Source organism: Urocitellus parryii, chromosome 3, assembly GCF_045843805.1.
Source record: "Urocitellus parryii isolate mUroPar1 chromosome 3, mUroPar1.hap1, whole genome shotgun sequence".
In the NCBI taxonomy this organism is placed as follows: Eukaryota; Metazoa; Chordata; class Mammalia; order Rodentia; family Sciuridae; genus Urocitellus; species Urocitellus parryii.
In genome coordinates, this window is record NC_135533.1 from 57,460,165 (window position 1) to 57,480,860 (window position 20,696).

The following is a 20,696-nucleotide window of genomic DNA, read 5'->3' on the forward strand; positions in this document are numbered from 1 at the left end:
AGAGAGAGAAGATGGGAGGGGAGGGGAGGGGGGATAGTAGAGGATAGGAAAGGTAGCAGAATACAACAGTTACTAATATGGCATTATGTAAAAATGTGGATGTGTAACCGATGTGATTCTGCAATCTGTATATGGGGTAAAAATGGGAGTTCATAACCCACTTGAATCTAAAGTATGAAATATGATATGTCAAGAGCTATGTAATGTTTTGAACAACCAATTAAAAAAAAGAGAAAAAAATCATGACACTTGCAAGTAAATCAATGAAATTGGAGAATATAATGCTAAGTGAAGCCAATCCCCATAAAACAAAATATTTTCTTTGATATGAAGATGCTGACTCATAATGGCGACTGGCGGGGGAGATGCATGGTAGGAAATGGAGGAACTGTAGATAAAAGCAAAGGGAAGGGATGGAAAAGGAGGAGGCAAGGGTGGAGAAATGATGGAATGAGTTACACATCATTATCCTAAGTACATGTATAAGATATGAATGGTGAGAAAATACTTTGTGTACAATCAGTGTCTTGAAAATTATACTCTATATGTATAATATGAAATAAATTGCGTTCTGCCATCATGTATAACAAATCAGAATAAATTTTTTAAAAAGTTTGATGTTCTAAAATATGTATATATCGGTGAATCCATCACAATATTAAGGTACTTAATATATCCATTATATTAGATTCCTAAGGCTACTATAAGAGAGTCCCACAAACTGGATGGCTTAGAAAAACAGAAATTTATTTTTCAACAGCTGTAGGGGCTAGAAGTCCAAAATCAGGAGTGTCAGCAACATTAATTTCTTTTGAGGGACTGACGGAGTACCTGCTCTGAGCTTCTGAATTAACTTCTGGTGAGGACCTGAATTGATTGGCATTCCTTTGCCTGTAGATGTATCCTGCAAACTCCACCTACATCTTCACTTGGCATTCTCCTTTTGTCTATGTATTGACAGGGCCTCTTAAAATATTAATATTGGTATAAGGCTCATACTAATAATCTGGTCAAAAGTTTGCGAAGACCCTCTTTCCTATAATATCCACCATTTCCTCAAATGTCCTTAGGCTTCATTATATTCCTTTCTGACTTTATTATATTCCTTTCTGACTTCCCACTTCCCCATTACAAGACAACCAACATTTGCTTTAATTATAGTTTTCTAGAATTTTTAAAAAATGTAAACATACAACATATAGTCATCTTTTAATATCTGTGAGGACTGGTTCCAGGATATCCCTCCACCCCAAATCACAGATGCCCAAATCTGTGGACTCATGTCCCTTATATAAAATGGAATAATATTTGCATATAACCTACACATACCCTTTTGTATACTTTAAATCATCTCTAGATTACTTATACTATCCAATTTAATACAAATGGTACATAACTAGTTGTTGTACTATATTGTTTAGGGAATAATGACAAGGAAAAAAGTATATATTTGTTTAGTACAGACTTTTTACATGGGGTTCAAGGGATTAAATCCAGGGCTTCATGCATGCTGTAACTATTGAGCTGTCCCCCAGCCCCCTCCAAATATTTTTTATCCAAGGTTGATGGAATGCACAAATGTGGAGCCCACAGATATGGAGTGACAACAGTATTCTCTTTTGGGAAGAGAGGGATCTGGTTTTTTTCATGTAGCATAATTATTTGTGAGATTAATTCATGTTGTTACTTTGATTCATTCCTTATTATTGCTGAAAAGTATTTGAGTGCACAAATATACCACAATTTATCCATTTACTTCTTGATGGAATTTGGGTTTCCAGATTTGGGCTATTTCAAATGAAACTACTATGGACAGTAGTGTCAAGTCTTTTTATAAACATGTATCATTTTCTTAGTTAAGCATCTCAGAGTGGACTGGCTGAGTCATATTCTAGGTGTCAAGTACTTAAGTTTTAAGAAACTGCCACAGTTTTCTAACTGTAGTTGTACCATTTGGCATTTACCAATGATATATGAAAGTTGCAACTGCTCTATATTCTGGCCAATTCCTGGAGAGACCAATTTTTGAGTTTTACATTAAGAGATGTGTGCATTTTGTTATGAATTTTCCTAATAACAAAGATGTTAAATAACTTTTCATGCACTTCATTGTGTTTGGTGTACCTTGTCATTAAGTATCTGTTCAAATATTAACATATTTTATTTTTTAAAAGTATTTTTTAGTTGTAGTTGTCAATACTTCTATTTTTTGTTTTTATGTGGTGCTGAGGATGTAACCCAGGGCCTCAAATGCGCTAGGCTAGTGGTCTACTGCTGAGCTACAACCCACCCCCAAACATATTTTAAATTAATATCTATCCCCTTAAAAAAGCATGCTAAGATTTTCATTGGGAATTTGTTGAGTTTTTTAACTCACAAACATAATATATCTGTTTTTAAAATATCTAATTTCTTTCAGTAATTTTATTTTGTAGTTTTTGGTGTGCAGCTTTTACATCTTTTGTCAAATTTATTCCTAAGTATTTTGTAATTTTATTCTATTAAGATCATATTGATATTTTAAGTTCCAATTCCTAAATATCTATTGCTAGTATATAGAAATTAAGTTGATTTCTTTCCTATATTGACCTTGCATTTTAAAGCCTTGCAAAAAACCTACGAGTCCTGGTAACTTTTTGTAGAATTCATCAACTTTCTAAATAGATAATTGTATTGTCCATTAATAAATTCAGTTTACTTCTTTATTTCCAATCTGGATGCATTTCTTTTTCATGCTTTACTGCACTGGTTATAAAATCTATGTGTGGCAGGTACCATATATAATATCTTTTACTCCAAGCAATAACCAATTATTATCATCATCCCTATTTTACAGGTAAAGAGGTTCAAAATGAACTGTTCAACGTTTCTTCCAAGGTCTCCCGGTCCACAAGTAGTTGTCATTGGTCTCAAACCAGAATTCTGAGAACCCAAAGGCTTCCTTTTAGCACGCATTTTCTATTTTGTATTTCTAGAATCTTTTAGCGTCTGGTTTCTAGTGGGTGTTTCATGAATAAGTAACATGAAAATCTTATGCTAAAGATAGAATTATTATTTCTACACAAGCACCTGAAACTCCTCTCCTTAGGAGAGGCACATCCGAGTCTGTTTTTAGGATTGCACGAAGAATAGTCATTCCAAGCTTATTAAATTCTGTTTCGCTCTTTTGCACTGGACGCCACGAATTTTTAACCTTTTCGTCAGAGAAATGCCTCATTTTTTGAGAATGCTGGATAAAGGAGTCCGCCTTCACAGGTCCCAGTAAGGCGAGAACCCGTGTTTCCCGGTGCTCAAGACTTTCAAATTTGGGGCTCCAGGCGGGAATACCGAAGCTGTCGGTTAGCGAGTCATGGGGATCCCATAGGACCTCTTAGCTTCTTCCACTCCTTCTCCACCCATCCCTATCTACACTTCTCTTGGGTGGAAAACGCTGCGTCCCCAGAGAGTCATCACACAGCAACCTCTCCCATAGCCCCCAGAGGCAAAAGACAAACAAGAGGTAAGCGGCTTCAGCGTGAAAGACTAGAGCGGTGGAAACGCCTCACGTACGTGTTGACGTCACGCCGACGCCTGGCCGCCCCGATCCCGCCCACAGCGCGGCGGTCCGGTTTCCGGCGGGAGCCTGGACCACCAGGCGGAAGGGAAGCTGTTGCCGGTGATATCTGAGCTGCCCTTTGCGGTGGTACCCGCCAAAATGCCTCACTTAGAGAATATGGTCCTTTGTCGCGAGTCCCAAGTCTCCACCTTGCAGTCCCTGTTTGGAGAGGTATTGTGGTGAAACTGTTGAATAACTCCTTAGGCAAAACATTTACCTGGTCTTGCCACTCGTTCCTGTTTTTTGGCGGAGTGAGGGATGGCGGGGTGCCGGGTGGGGGGTGGGGAATCGTGTTTCAGGGGTTATTGGCCGTCTTGTATGTTGCGATAGGAAGCGTTGTAGATGTGTCTTGCACTTTCACCCAAAGTATCTTGTCATTAATCCCTGTCAGAGAATACTGCAGAGGGAGGGTCGGCCTGTGTTAAAGGAGGTTGGCCAGTAAATGTTCTTTTTTACACATGCCATGCTTTTTAGATGATGTTAGCTCGAAGTAGCTACTAGAAGTTTCGTGTGATCTTACCCCAGCAGAACAGAACCTTGTATGACAGATGAGTTTGCAGAATACTATTGAAATATATTTTCACAGGTTTAAGTGAAGTAGTTTGTTTAAGTCAAGTATAGCCAGTGGTGGTTTTCAAAGCCATCAAGGGCCAAAGCAGTGCATCAGGCTTAAAAATTCAGCAGCTTTTCCAGAATTGTAAAAGCTGAAGGGGTCTACCCTAGGCTTCTCTCCTTGTCTAATAACGCTAGAGGAGAGGTGGTTTTCTGGATGAACACAGCTAAAGAGTCCTTTCTATAGGCAGGAGGTAGCATTAACCAATTAACAATTTAATCTGTTTTTTATTGTTTTCTGTGTGCCTTTTGCTTCAAACTCACTAATTAGGCTTAGAATTAATCAGACTTGGACCTTATCTGTGAAGAGAGTCAATAAAAGTAACCATATTTTAGTTTGCTTTTTAAAATATACTTTGATCCATCTAGAAATGTTGGATGCCAGAAGAGGCCTGTGAAGTGTTAGTGGAAAAGTCCCACCCTCTATCTAAAGGGGCACTGTTAATTAGGGAAGTGAGAGGTCAACAACTACATTCTTAGGCAGTTTTCTAGTTATAATGCTTTCATTTGTACTCATCCATGTTATTACTGAAACATTTTTTGCTGATTCCTTCTCTGGATATGATAAAACCCAGATCACTGCAACTAAGAGTGCTTCCCCTGAAAAATAATATTGGCAAATAGTGATTAGTAGTATTGATTTAGTAATGGATTATAGAAAGGGTTTTGATTTTTGCTGTTAACAGATCATGTTTAACCATTACTTTTCTGCAAGGTACTGTTCACGTGAGAAATCCAAAGAACTGCTGTAACAAAGAACTACAACAACAACAACAACAATCAGTTTATGTTTCTTAACAGAATTCATTTATTGATTGAGTTAATATTTACTGAGCCAAGCACTATGCCAGATTCTGGCTTATTACAGTTATTAGGCAGGTTTAGAAAGGTGAAATGTTAAGTAACCATGTAAAAGTTTGCTATAATTCTGGATAATAATAGAAAAAGATGTTATAAGGTGGGATTTTACTAGGCATTTAATAGTGGATGTAGACAAGTGTGGTAGGATTCCAGAAAATGAGATTTAGTGTAGCTTGGGGAAAACTCCTAAAGCATGGTCTTGAGCTTCTTTTTAAAGGTGATATATATTATTTGGATAGCGGAGGTGCTCAGTAATATGCATTTAATTTTTGAGCCAGTTAACTTAAGAGATTATTACAAACAAACTTAAGGATTCGTATATTTAGAAATGCATTTTGTAACTTTTAAGTCTGAGTTTAGCAGTTAATCTGCTTTTATCATAGGTATATGCCGTATAGAAAGTGCTTTTTTTTTTTTTTTTGGTATAAATCTGAGTTCTTAAATTGTCTTGTAAAAGGTAATGTTTAACTTAGTGATTAGAATGTAATAAGTGTTTGCAGCTAGTAGTCATATCATCTACTAGATAGAAATGATCAAGATTCAACTTTCTTATGAAAGTTGCATCATCCAATTTTTTTGTAATTATTTTTAAAATATATATCTACCCACTAGACTATAAAAACTTTTAAAGTAGATGTTGCATTTTACTCATGCTTGCAATTTTCAATGTGTTATGGTTTTCAGCATTTGGTAATTATCTCATAAATGTTCATTGAATGAATGAAGTATGTTTGTAGTATTGTTTAGACCAATAAAGTGGCCTTTGATCATTTTTATTTTTTGTAGGCTGCTGACTTAATGTACTGCAGGAGGATCTTGCAATTTAATTATTATTATTATTATTATTTTTTTTTTGAAGTGCTAGGGATCAAATCCAGGGCCTTACACATGTTATGCAAGTGCTTACCAATGAACCTACTCCCCTAGTCCCAAAATGTATTTTGAAATATATACTATACAGATTTTATGAATGTTTGACTAGATGAAATGTATACACTCATGCTAGAGTCAGTGAGTATGCGTAACTCAGAAGTATTCTATATGTTTTCCTAAGAATGATAACTTTTGAAATGTATTCCAACCCAGTGGTTATCTATGCTTCTTTTCAAACATTAAAACATACAGTGAAGTTGCAGCTTGCAAGGGCATTAGATTGCTTAAAAGGATTAAGATTAAAATGGAGCACAGACAAAATTATCCTTGTAATAGTCCCTTAAGCCTCTTAGAAAGTTGAGAATACCAGAGTGTATATTGTAAACTTGTACAATAACAAAAGCATAAGCATATAATGAATAGCATATAAGAAAATATGCCAAATATAATTTTACAAATAATTTTATAACAGAAGAAATACTGAGAGTTGAATTAAACTTAAAATGAGAGGATGAATCTACTGTATGTTCACTATTAAAGTAATTTGGACTGAGTATTTTACTATACCACATAAAACCTTTTCATAAATTGATAAATGTTCACTTTCTGTGTATGTGTAGGCTAATATTTGTCTTATCTTCCCTAGAGACATCATTTCAGCTTTCCATCCATTTTTATTTATGGACATACTGCCAGTGGAAAGACCTATGTAACGCAAACTTTGTTGAAAACATTAGAGGTAAGAATAACCCTAAAGTCGATGTTGATTTTTTACTTATAGACTCCTAAAAATGGAAGGGATCTGAGAGATTATTTAGTCCAGTTTACCTTTCTCTGAAGGAATGTCTTCTGCATAAAACATTTCTGTCCAAGTTTTGTTTGAATACCTTCGATTAGTGTAAACTTCAAAATTCCTTAATTTCTAGATAAGTTGAATCTTGACATTAGAAAGTTATCTTTAAGTTGAGGCAGATTTTCTTCTCTCTTTCTTTGGCTGATATTGGGGAAATACAGACATATGAGTAAGTTCTTTTACAAATATTAAAATCTGCTTCTTTCATACTATAATGGTTAAGACCTTGGGGTTTAGAATCTGGCAGACTTGTGTTGCTCATGTGAACTCACCACTTAGTGCCTTCCCCATCTGCAAACTAGGAAAAATTGTGACAACCTTTGGGATTATTATGAGAACTAAATGTTAATACATGAAAAATGCTTGCCACAGTAGTTAGTGTATAGTAAAACTGGTAAAGGGTAGCTGCTATTATTTATGAGTATTGCCACACCCTCTTTCATATCCTAAGCTGGGGATGGGCAGTACCTATCTAATGGACATAGCTATGTTTCACAGCAAAAAAACATGTGGCCAGCCCTCAGGCTTTGGTTTGCTAACCTCAATCCTACTCTACCTCTGAGGATGCAGCCTCAGTGCTCTAAATTCTGTGGTAATATTTACCCACCTCAGCTGTGATTTTTGTGTTGTTTTTTCTTGGCTTTAGACTGAGTTTCTTGAGCTCATTCCCAAGCACCAAACAGTGCTTGGCACATTTCAGCTTGTGGTCTTTAGCCTTTGATCCCAAAGATCTTCTGTGCATTTTTAAAACACAACTGTTGGGCTCCATACTCAACTTGCCAACTTTAGAATCCAAGTGTACAAGGTCCTGACTGAGACATTTGCATTTAAGAACCTGTGTATGAAGTGTCCAGAAAATACATGTTGAATAAAAAGCTTGAAAGTCAAATAAGGAAGTTTCATATTTAAGATGTATTTCATTTTTTTTTTTATTGTCAATGGACCTTTATTTTATTTATTTATATGTGGTGCTGAGAATCAAACCCAATGCCTCACACATTCTAAGCAAGTGCTCTACAACAGCCACAACCCCAGCCCTGAATTCCATTTTTTAACACTGTAATTTTTGCTCCTACTTAATCAGTTTAATCTCTTGATTCTCACTGCTTCAGGAATAGGTACAGAAGTATGTACTTAGAATAGGTTGCTATGAAAGGTCTTAGAAAGCACAAATGCAGTTAAGCAAGAAACCTAAATTAGAGACATTGTAACTCTTATACATAAGGGAATGAGCTTGAAAGGGGTTAGCAAATGTTGATACAACTGCCCAAGATAAATATTAAGTAGCCTTTTACACAGAGAGGAAAAAGGCCTCCTTATTGGTAATGAGGTTTAAAGAATGTCACTAAACATAGTTATAGCTTTCATTCTTTGTGCCAAATGCCACAAATTACCTTCCTCTGAATGATCAGTATTGCTTTTGTGATTTCATTTTAAGAACAGATTATATTTCCTTATTACTTGTGGAATTACCTCATTTTGATAGTTTAAACATACATCAAGTTCTTATAATTCTCATTGGAAGATTATTTTGGCTTCTAACTCTTAAAATTCTTTTTTTAACCTTAGTTCTTTCATCATGAAATATATTTTCTTTAAATTATAAATATGAAATTCCCTCTAAGAATTTTAGCATCAAATGTACTCGGGTTTCTTTATAAGAATTGTTCAGAGGAGGGGCTGGGGTTGTAGCTCAGTGGTAAGGTGCCTAGCAATGTGAGGCACTAGTTTTGATCTCAGCAGCATAAAAAAAATAAATAAAGTTAAAAAAATAATTGTTTAGAAAAAACTACAAGTTTGCTTTGAATCCTTGTAGAAAACAAATGGCAAGCTCAAAAGAAAAAAATCAAAGTGAGTTTAATGAAGACACTGTTTTCTAAAAGTTGAGAGTTTTTAAGGGAGCCAAGAGGAATAGTGACGCACCAGGGCCTTTACTACCCCTAGACTTGAAGGGACTCTAGATAGGACCTGTTATAAGAATCCAGCAAGAATTGTAGCCTTAGAAAGAAGATGGGCTGCCCAATTGGAATTTGCTATTTGATAGAAGAATGTAGCCAGACTGGGTCACTGGATGTGGGGAGGAGGTTCACGGGAATAAGAGTAGCTTCTGCTACTCTTCTTCAGTCTCCTGATGCTTTTTCCCATTGGTTTCTCTAAACAGCTAGAAAATAAAAGAATCTGGGAGATTTAATCTATAGTGGTCAGGTTCCTGGGGCACAGGGAAACTTGGAGAATGGTAGTGCATAGATTTAGAAAGGGAGCCAGGTGTGGTGGCTCATGCCTGCAATCCCAGCAGCTTGAGAGGCTGAGATAGAAGGACTGCTGGTTCAAAGTCAGCCTCAGTAACAGTGAGACACTAAACAACTTAGTGAGACCTTGTCTTTGATTAAAAGAAAATAGGGCTGGAGATGTGTCTCAGTGGTTGAGTTGTCCCTAAATTCAATCCCTGCTACCCCCCCCCCCCCCCATAGAAAGACAAATGTATATTGCATTTACATTTTCTATTTATACTTTTTGGTTTTCCTTTTCAGCTCCCGCATGTCTTTGTGAATTGTGTCGAATGCTTTACCTTGAGGCTACTTTTGGAAAAGATTTTAAACAAGTTGAGTCATCTTAGTTCTTCAGAGGAGGGATGTTCTACTGAAATAACCTGTGAAACATTTAATGACTTTGTTCGCTTGTTTAAACAAGTAACCAAAGCTGAAAGTCTCAAGGATCAAACTGTATACATTGTAAGTAATTTGATTATGTCATCTCTTATGTGAAAACTGTTTTATTAGATCAGTTCCCCAGTAGCTACTATACAAGGTGCTTTGGAGATACAAAAATGTTGGTACTATTCTTTATCTAAAAGGAACTTTGTTTATCAGAAGAATTAAAATTAATATTCACATATGACTGACTGCATGCAGAATGTGATAAGTGATAATCACTGCCTAGTACTGACTAAATCCCTCTGGTATGCTTCTTGAGGTGGTAGCATTTCAAGCACTAATAGAATAATTAGGGTAATTTAGGAAGAAACTAAAGAAGAAAAATTTCAGATGGAGGGAATTGTGTAACCAAAGGCATGGAAAGGATTCCAAGGAATGCCACATAGTCTAGTTGTAGTGTGCTACAAAGCTTGAAAAGAGAAAGTGAAGTCTAGAATGATAGGTGGCATCAAATAATGAAAGGTCTTGAAAACTATACAAAAGCACTTTATTTCATTTCTTAGGCAGTGAAAGGGCAAGAGTGAAGGTTTTAAGAGTAACAAATATGGCTTAGGAAGATTACTCTGAACATGTGTTAAATATGAATTGGAGAAGGATGAAAAATTTGAATGCTAGAAGAATGGTTTTGAGGCTATTAAGACTATGGATATGAGAGGAAATTTGGGCCTATGCTAGAGTTGGGGCAAAAGTTGAAAAATGAAATAAATGGAAAAAGACAGAAAAGGTTAGACTTGTCACTTGTGTATGGGTTAGGTTTGGGGTGAAAAGCAAATTGTTTGATTTTAAGGTGATCTAAGTTTGAATTGTTATTACGTCAATGTGAAAATGACCAACAGACAATTGAAAATATGTACAGTAGTCCCCCATCTGTGGTGTATGTATACATTCCCAAAACCCTACTTTCAATAAAGCTTTTCTTGGTCTCATACAAATTGCCAGCATCAATACTTTCGCACTTTTGAAGAATCGCTAAGTAAAATAAGAATGTTTTTTTTTTTTTTTTTAAAGAGAGAGTGAGAGAGGAGAGAGAGAGAGAGAGAGAATTTTTAATATTTATTTTTTAGTTCTTGGCGGACACAACATCTTTGTTGGTATGTGGTGCTGAGGATCGAACCCGGGCTGCACGCATGCCAGGCGAGCGCGCTACCGCTTGAGCCACATCCCCAGCCCTAAGAATGGTTTTGAACACAAGTATTTTGACATTAATCAGTCTAATAACTGAGATAGCTATTAAATGACTAGCAGGTGGAGGTAATGTGGATCCACTTGCTAAAAGGATGATTCACATCCCTGCTAGGATAGTGGGGCAGCAGAGAAATTTCTTCAGCTAGTTAGAATGGCATGCCATTTAAAACTTATGAATTATTTCTGGAATTTTCCATTTAATAATTTTGGACTGTGGTTGATCATGAGTAACTGAAACCATGGAAAGCAAATCTACAGATAAGGTAGACTATTGTAATGTGTTTTACATTAGTGATTTTTTCAAAATACTCTTTTTTTTTAACCTTTATTTTTTATTTACTTCTTTATTTTTGTGTGGTGCTGTGATTGAACCCAGTGCTTCGCATGTGTTATCCAGCACTCTACCACTAAGCTATAACCCTAGCCCACCCCTCTAATCTTTTTAAGAGGAATAATTATCACTGGATTTGGAATTAAATTTTAATATCATAACAACTAAATTGTAAATTCACAGAAGGGACCAAATTTTAAGCATCCTTGCATCTCCTAAAATATATAGAATATTTTTATATATTCTACATTTTAGTTTTGTTCATTTATATATTCAGCAAAATATTGAGGACTCTATTACTAGGGACACTATTCTAGTTATTAGAGATAGAACAGACCTTATTTTTCCCTCTTCTAGTTGAGAAAGATAATAAACAAGTTAACATACAGTATGTCAGGTATAATGCATTCATGACATTGAAGAAGAGAACCAAGGGAGATAGGGGACAGTACAATAGTTGTCTTCCTAAATAGGGGACATCTTACTGAGATTATGATACCTGAGTAAAATGTAAAAGAAGTTTGAAGCAAGCCATGAACAAACATTTGTACAAAGAGTATTCTAGGGAAAGAGATTAAATGAAAGTGCAAAGGAAATTGGGGCATGCCAAGGATGCCTTTGTGGTTGGAATACTGTAAATAGGGTGGGGAGAGGTGGTATTGAGAATCAACTGAAGGGTGCAAAGGTAAAGGCAAGCATGCTAGTGTTGTGGATTGAATTGTTTTCTCCCAAAATTCATATGTTGAACTTTGAGTGCTTGTTACTTTAGAACATGATCTTATTTGAAAATAAGGTAATTGCCATTCTACTCTGTTAAATGAATTCACACTGGAGAAGGATAGGCCCCTCATCTAATATGATTTGCAAAAGGAGGAAATTTGGAGATGGACACACATAGGCAGTATGCCATGTAAAGATAGGAGTTGTGCTGCCACAAGTCAAAGAACTACCAGCAATTAGAAGAGAAGTCTGAAATAGATCTCTCTGCAGCACCTTCAGAGGGAATAAGGTGCTTTCAATACTTCTATTTTAGACAGTAAGTGTAGGCTTCAGCCACCTATTTGTGGTGCTTTATTGTAAAGGTCCGGCGAAAAGTCGGAGGAAGAGAACACTGACTCATGGAATTGCAGAAGGGGATTTATTGAGGATCCAATTCAGCGCGCTGAGGCTCCAGGCTCACTCAAGAAGGGAGAGCAGCCCAGAGCCCAGAGCAGAGGTTAAGCAGTGCTTAAGTACACTTTTTGGGGAGGGCGGAGGCTTTGCATACATCAGGACAAATCATCATGAGGCGCAGGAAAATCAAACAATTCTTAAACTTGATTAGTACATTCACTGGCGGGAACAGGTCGGGCGGGGGTGATTGGTCACTCCTAAGCGGGGTACACATTCAAACTGATTGATTCATGCCCTGTATGCTTACATGACAAGCTGCACAGGGTCTTGAATGCTTACGTGACAAGCTACACAGGGTCCTAGGCTATAAATCAACTAAATGGCCAGTAGGGCATTGTCTTAACTGCCTCAGGAATCTAACCCAGGCTTTGCAGTTTAGAAGCAGGTTTACAATGCCTGGTCCTTTTTATTTTAACTCAGGCTTTGCAGCTTAGAAACTTTACCCTTTCATTATTATGGTAGCCTTTGATTATGATGTAATAAGAAATATATATTTGGTATTCTTTCCATTTCCTAACATACTCCTAAAATCCTTGGCATCTCAAAGTGATATGTTTTTTTGTTTTGTTTTAATTTTTGTTTTTTAACTAATGAGTTGTCTGGTGGCTGTGGGCTCCTCAATAACCTCATGATGAAGACTGGTTATTAGGGAAATTAATCATGTAGGTTGGAACTTTCAGGCCCACAACCTGACCTATTGGGAGGGAGGAAGGATTAGAGATTGACTAATTCGCTGGTGACCTATCGTTTTTGTTTTTGTTTTTTTAATTTTTGTAGTTGTGGGTAGACAGCATGTCTTTATTAAATTATTTGTTTATTTTTATGTGGTGCTAAGGATCGAACCCAGTGCCTCTCATGCTAGGTAAGCACTCTGCCACTGAGCTGTAGACCCAGCCCCTGGCCTATTGTTTAATCACTTGTACATACATAATGAAGCCTCCGTAAAAATCCCCCAAAGCAAGGAGTTCAGAAAGCTTTCAGGTTGCTGAATACTTAGAGGTACTGGAAGGTTGGTGTACCTGAAAAAGGCATGGAAGTGCTGTTCCCCTCTCCCATACTTTGTGCTATGGAACCTTCAAATAGGCTATCCTTGAGTGGTATCCCTTTTAATAAACAGGTAGATATCTAAAAAAATGTTTCCCTGCATTTTGTGAGGTGTTCAAGCAAATTATCAAACTCAAGGGTGCGGGGAACCCTCCCTTAACTTGTGGAATCTGATTCTAACTCCAGGTAGATAGTGTCAGAATTGAATCCAATTATAGGATACCCAGTTGATGTCCACAGAGAACTGAAAATTGTTTGGTGTGTGAAAAACCCACACATTTGGAAGTTTTACGAGAGTGAAGAAAGTTATTTATTTATTTATTTACCCCTCAGACAGCCCTAGGAAATTAATAGAACTTGCTTCGAGACTTCTGTGTTGACTAGGACCTGTTAGTAGCAGTGCAGGTGGTTAAAAATGGTCTGGATGGATATGAAAGGTGGGTTGACAGAATTTCCTGATGTATTAATGAAGGGAGAGGGGGAGAAAAAAAAGAAAGAAGTCAAAGATGACTCAAAAGTATTTGAGTTGTCAGGCACAGTGGTGCACACCTGTAATCTCAGTGACTCAGGAGGCTAAGGCAGGAGGCTCACAAGCTCAAAGTCAGCATCAGCAATTTAGCAAGGTCCTAAGCAACTTAGCAAGATCCTCTCTCAAAATACAAAAGGGCTAGGAATGTGGCTCAATGGTTAAGCACCACTGGGTTCAATCCTGGTATTAAAAAAAGTACTTGAGCACCTAAAAAGCTGGCGTAATCATTATCTGAATTAATACTACAATAGGTGTGCATTGCTAGGAAGGAAGGAGTGATCAGGAATTTGATATGGACTATTAAGTCCAAGTGGAAGATATTGTAGTTGCACATGTGAATTTGGAGTTCAAGAGAGGTCCAATGTGGGGAAATTATTTAGAAGCAGTGAACATGTAAATTGTATATAAATCTTTGAGACTGGATTAGATTAGCAAGAGAGGCTGAATTTGGAAAGAAATGAGTCCAGTGACTGAGACTAGGGGAAATCGGCAATGCAAAGACAACTTGGGAGTGTGGTGTCTTGGAAGTCTTGCTGGGTTGTCCCCTTTCATGGTTTTTCATCTAGAGAGAGTAGTTTTCTGTTGGGGCTTTTTGGTCTACACCTAATGGTCTTTGTGTATTGCTGGCTTCTTTAACTCCACGTCTGGGATATGTGAAGCAAAATGACCAGGTGATGCAAACATTGAAGTCATTCTTCTGCACCCAAGGTCCCTAGCCATTCCGCCTTCTGCTTTCCACTTTTCAGAGCTTTGTTTTATGTATAATATTCAGGGTTCTTGGCTTTATGTAGCAGAAGGATTAGGAAAAAGCTCATCTTTTATATCTTCTCAAAAGAGCATAGTGAAGAATATAATGATTAAGGCAGCTTACAGAATATAAGGCAGAATATAAGCTTGCAGAATATAAGGCAGCTTGCAGCTTTTCTGTTGATTTATGCTAAGAAGACAACAATAGTTTAAACCACCATTGTTTTTTGCACCATTAGTGCAAATGTTAACATGGTGAAAAAGGCAACAAATATTTTAGTATTATGACAGTAGTTTCATAAGGTAAGGAACTAAGAATCCAGTGTATCCATAGAGGGTCAGCTATTCAAAACATAGAAGTTGTCTTAGAGAAATGGTAATCAAAAACTGTAATCCTTAAGGAACAAAGAGGAATGATACCAGAATACGTGGCTGACCCCAAAAAATAGAATTTCAAAAACGAGTGACTTTATTAAGGAGGGAGAGTCAATGATTTAGAAATAACCACGAGGAATAAGTTATGGGCCTGACTTATTTTTTAGACCATGTTTTAGACCTAGTAGATCAAAGTACTTTTCAGTAAGTTAGTTGTTAGCTGCCTAGGGATAGAAAGATGTACAGGTGTTTAATATAGAATATTTTTTAGAGTAACCTTATAGATTGCTAAGCTGTCCGATATATGAATGTAAGCTTCAGTACTGAGGAAGTAATATAGAAAAGCTGCTAAGAATTTTTTTTCTAGTCAGTAAACTAGCTTACAAATCAAGAATCTAGTAGAATGATTCTGTGTAAATTATGAAGGAAAATATTTGGATCTAAGTTATATTTTTACTTCTGAATATTAATTATTTGATAATGGCTTTTGAAAAAGGACTATTAATTAGAATATCAAAATTATTAAGTACACTGGTTAATTATTGTCAAATCAGAAGAACTATTTACTGGTTAAGCTTTGTGTTTTTCATTAAAATAAGCAGAAAGATTGACCAATTTATTTGAATTAATTTGTGTTCTTCATTTATTTAAATGGAGATTAATGGAAATTTTTCATTATGGGAATGTATGGTGGAGAAACTGTATCTTTATAGCAATAAATGATTTTAGCTTTATCTTATCCAAACAAATTAGGAATAAAACATTTTTTAACTTTATTTTATGTATTTTTTATTATTATTTTTAATATGCTGAGGATTGAACCCAGTTCGTAACATGTGCTAGGCAAGCACTGTACCACTGAGCTATAATACCAGCCCAGAAATAAAACATTGTAAGTGTGATCATTTTCACACATTGTTTCAATCTATTAAATAAAATAGATATAAACAACTTGGATTATTTGGGGAAACTTGTGTTTCCTGCATCTTAATCTTATTCCTAATTTTATGATTATAATTTACAATAAGGTTTATTAATGAAATGTAAATGTTTAGGAAATAAAAATAGGTTTCTTTGGAGAAAGAATGATTTTAGTTCTGGACAGAAAATGCGCAAGGTGTTCCTAGGACTTTTTACCATTCTAGAAATCTAGGAACGATCAATGACTATTAGGGTCATTTAAAGAAAGACACAAAAGCCAATTTGAAAGGGAGCTTGCTGGCAAAAAATTGGACAAAAATATAATGAATTAATGGGTGGAAATATTTAAGTATCTTAAACTATAAACTCATAGTGACACTAAACAAATACATATAAAGCACAAAAGTCCAACTCATTGGTTACATTGGGAGTTTAACTTAGTGGGGCACTATAGTAGACCCAATAAGGTATCAGCTGGAGGTATCAGCTCCTAATCTCAGGACCCTGTAAATGCTATCTTATTTTGAAAAAGTATCTTTTTTCACATGCAATTGAGTGAAGGGTCTTGAGATGGACAGATGTACCTAGATTATCTGGGAAGGCCTAGAATACAATCATAAGTCTAGGAATAAAGCAAAAGTAGACAGTTAACTACACAGAGGATACTTTGAAGACAAATAATCCAAATGTAATAAAATATAGCGTGTAGACCTTTTTTGGATATTGAATCAAACAAGCTAACAGTAAAATGTTTATGGGACAAGTGGGGAAATTTCTTCAATGTATGTTGATACTGTGGTTATGTTTTCATAAAGAGTCCTTATTTTAAAGCTGCATGCTGACATTTATGGATAGAATGATACAGTATCTGGGATTTGTTTTAAATAATACAGTAAGGGAAGTTTAAAGGGGGGTATAGAAGAAACAAAATCGAAGTTAGGTACAATCAAGAGAATAGTGTGATGAACCATCACCCAGTTTGAATAATTATTAGCCTTTGGCCAAACTTGTGTAATCTGTACGCATCCTGTTGTCCCCTGTATGGTATCATGATACTTATAAATGCCTCATTGTATATGTCTAAAAGATAAATGCTTCTGAAAAGTCACAGTAGCATTATCATAACACTGGACAAAATTTAATCTTTTTTTTAACATGATCAGTTATCTAGTTAGGTAAAGAAGAACTTTTGTACCATGCTATTACAAAGTTCAAGCAAGAGAAGTTTTGTATGATGAAATTCAAAGCTATTTCTGTTTTTCATGGGTCAAAGAGTTGTGTAATTTTTGGTTCATGGTAGGTATTTATCTTTTATGAAGTGTAATGAAAAATGCACATGGTTGTATTATATATCTAAGAAAATGCCCTCAGAGTGCCTTATACCATTATCTTTTTTTGGTATTAAATAATTTTAATGTAGCTATAATTAATTTTCTATTTAGATATTAAAATGTGATACAAGTCTATTTTAAGAATGTAAATAACATTTTAAAAGTTAATTCATAATTGGTTTTTGACAGTGCTTTTTTTTTTTTTTTTGAGGTTCTAGATAAAGCAGAATATCTAAGAGATATGGAAGCAAATCTTTTGCCAGGATTTCTTAGGTTACAAGAATTGGTAAGTAATGTGTGAGAGTATTTTCCCTCACAGTACATCAACAGATGTTTTCTTCAGTTGATAGATTATGTTGTCACTTTTTTTCACTTTGCTGTGTCATAGGTGAGAATTGGTCTCTTAGTATCAATATCAATGTTGATATTGAATTGATAACATTTACTCTTCAGTTATTTTAGGTTTTTATTTCTAATTATAAATTAATCATTCTGTTAAAGAATTTTAGGTCTTTGCTAGAGTACATGACAAGGGGGAAGACTGTGAACTCTTCAAGAATTTTATGTTTTTCTTTAGCAATCTAAAAGAGAAGGAAATGGCTATTCTGGGTCATCTGAATGGCTATCTTATGGCCACTCCATGTCAGAACTCAGCTTTGTATTTCTGTTTACTGTCGTGTATTACTATTTTGTCATGGCCCAATGAGAAGAGACGGGTGGATTTAATATGGATGATTGTCAGATGAATGATAGTACTATGGAGAAGGCAGGGTTTGGAGTCTTTGAATAAAGAAAGTTGGTGAGAAAATTTATTCTTCACTAATATCAGTGAATATAGGAATGCTCAATTCAAAAGAGTTATAGCTTTTTTTCTGTTTAGGTTCATATTCATAAAGGAATCAAAGAGCTAGTTTGAACCAAACTGTACCATTCATTATTTTTAGTTAATATAAATTTTGTTGATTTTGTAGTTCATATTTAATAATACATTTATTTTGGTTTTATAATTTTCTAAGTGCTTTGAGCATAAGTAGTTTATACCTACCTAGTTTTATATATTAAAGTACTAAGCAATATTATAATAAAAATTAAGTGAATACTTGGAGATAAATGTTAGAGCATATTCCTTTTTTCAAAGTATATCAAAAAACTATTATAAATTTAAGAGTCCTTCTTGGTGTCACTGAAATCATTGTGTTCCTAAGGTAGACTCTCAAAAGTTCTCATTTAGTCAGAGTAGAGGGAGGGAAGGTTTAGAGAGGACAGGAGAGAAGTGTAGCTGCTGGCAGGAGAGAAGTATAGCTTCCAGGGTCTATCAGGAAGTTAATGCCACAGAAATCTATCCTTTCCCAGTTGTCCCCGCCTTCCTTTCCTTTTGTTTGGTTTTTATATGAGAGGGTTATTATTGTTGCCAGGATTTTCTTTTTTTTGCATAACCTCCTCCACTCTTTCCCACTGCTTTATTCTAAGACTCCCCATAAGATACCCAGAGGGCATGTTTGTCCCCTTGCCCTTTCAGTGTAGATTGACATCTTTTCCTCCACATCCCTGGTGATGGTGATCATATGTCCCTTCACATTAGTTAGGCCTTCCTCTGTTTTAGTTTTAATTATTGAAACTGTTCAAATAAAATTAAAAGTTTACAGTAATCTTAACTCTACCAGAACAGAGAATTAAGCTTTTTACATTTCCAAAACCTGCTTGATTTTTAAAAGTGTATTTCATTTAAGAGAACTCTAATGAAAGCATTTTTATTATTTATCTGAGGAAAACTAAATTTAAGAGTATACCATAGTAAATCTCAACATCATGTACATTCACATAACACTAATTTAAAAAAAAATAAGTAAATAGAAGAAAGATTATCAGCAGAGTAGAGGAAGGGAACAGAGGGGAGGAGGAGAGGAGGGAAAAGGAAATACTGGGTACTGAACTAGAACAAATTATATTCCATGCTTTTATAATTATGTCAAAATGATTCCTATTTTATGTACAACTAAAAAGAACTCATAAAAATCATTATATACTGAAAGTACTTTGAGAAGAACAGTTGAGAACATCACTAATTTAAAATTTAAGATCTTTTCAGACTTGAAAAATTTTCTTTTTTTTTTACCCTGTGCTGGGGATTGAGCCCAGGGATACCCTACCACTGATGTACATCCCTAGCCCTTTTTGAAATTATTTATTTTGATACAGAATCTAAGTTGCCCAGGCTGACCTAAAACTTTCAGTCCTCCCACCTCAGTCTCCCAAATACCTGGAATTATAGGCATGCACCACTGCATCCAGCTTCTCTTGTATTTCTAACTGATTTTATAGAATACTTTTGCATGTGCTTTGTAATTAGGATTGTGGTTAGAACATACTTTCCTAACTAGAGAAATAATTTCAAAGATTCTTAAAAATTGATGAGTTTATAAAAGAAAAAGTGTACTCTTTTCCTCTCTTTTATAAAGAAGATATATTTTCTATGGAATTATTCATTTATTGAACTCAGCTATCTTTGTTAACCAATAGAATGCTTTTCTAAGTAGTGAAAATTGGTATATAAGATGCATACGAGTAGCTGGGCACAGTGGCACTTTCCTATAATCCCAGCAGCTTGGGAGGCTGAGGCAGGAGGATAGAGAGTATAAAGCCCAGCCTCAGCAGTTTAGCAAGGCATTAAGCAACCCAGTGAGAGTCTGTCTCTAAATAAAATATAAAATTTTTAAAAAGAAAGAAACATACAAGTAAGGAAACAATAACTAGTAAAACACCACAACAGTATGGTGTGATTTATCTATGAGATTAGACCCTAAGAATACTTGCAGACAAAAACAGCTAACATTTGCTTTGTTGGCCTAGAAGATATCTAAAAGAATATGGGGAAAATTTAAATTATATGGAAAATAAAGAAGTGTGTACAGATAAATTCTAGCTAGCATATAACAGACATTTGTGGCACTCTGTAGAAGGATAACAGACACATTGAGCTTTTTCTTTTCATGTTACTTTTGTATACTAATTGTAATTTCTAAATATACAATTAGCATCGGTTATTTTAGATGCTAAGATTCATCATTACTTGTATAGCCTTTGAGAAAACCTTAAGTTTTCCTAGTTTTATGAATTAAATAGAATGGCATATCTGCTCTTCTTCAATTCCATATTTCTTTTTCTTTGAGTTACTCTGGCTATTTTAATGAGAAGTGCTGGGCTTTGCCTTATTTGTTTATGGATTAAAAACTTGTGGTTTTTAAAAAATTGTCATGAAAGGTTTGTCTTAGTTTTTCAAGTGACAGTGCTTCTTAATTTCTATGAAATGAGTCCTGTGTGACTGTCCTAGCATTCATGTGTAACTGAAATGTTGATTAACCTACAAATTTTATGGAAATTCCAAGTAATTTTGTCTGAAAATATGTAAATGGTTGAGCTCCTTGATTAGGTTTTTCTAAACATGGTTTATTAATATGCAGATAATTTGTTATATGTTAGAGCTTTGTTATATTTATTTGAAGAAAAATCCAAATGGAATTACCTCTCTGATTAACATTTTTAAATTCAAAG

General features: G+C 35.3%; 1 protein-coding gene across 1 annotated transcript in view; it reads left to right on the forward strand.

The window, feature by feature from the left end:
* Window positions 1-3,591: 3,591 nt before the first annotated feature.
* The window catches only part of Orc5 (origin recognition complex subunit 5), a 67,232-nt gene continuing 50,127 nt past the window's right edge, over window positions 3,592-20,696 (forward strand). The window contains exons 1-4 of the mRNA XM_026395754.2: window positions 3,592-3,766; window positions 6,588-6,680; window positions 9,326-9,526; window positions 17,356-17,430. Of these exons, the coding sequence (XP_026251539.1) occupies window positions 3,695-3,766; window positions 6,588-6,680; window positions 9,326-9,526; window positions 17,356-17,430 (441 nt within the window). The 5' untranslated portion in view covers window positions 3,592-3,694. The remainder of the gene's footprint in view (window positions 3,767-6,587; window positions 6,681-9,325; window positions 9,527-17,355; window positions 17,431-20,696) is intronic.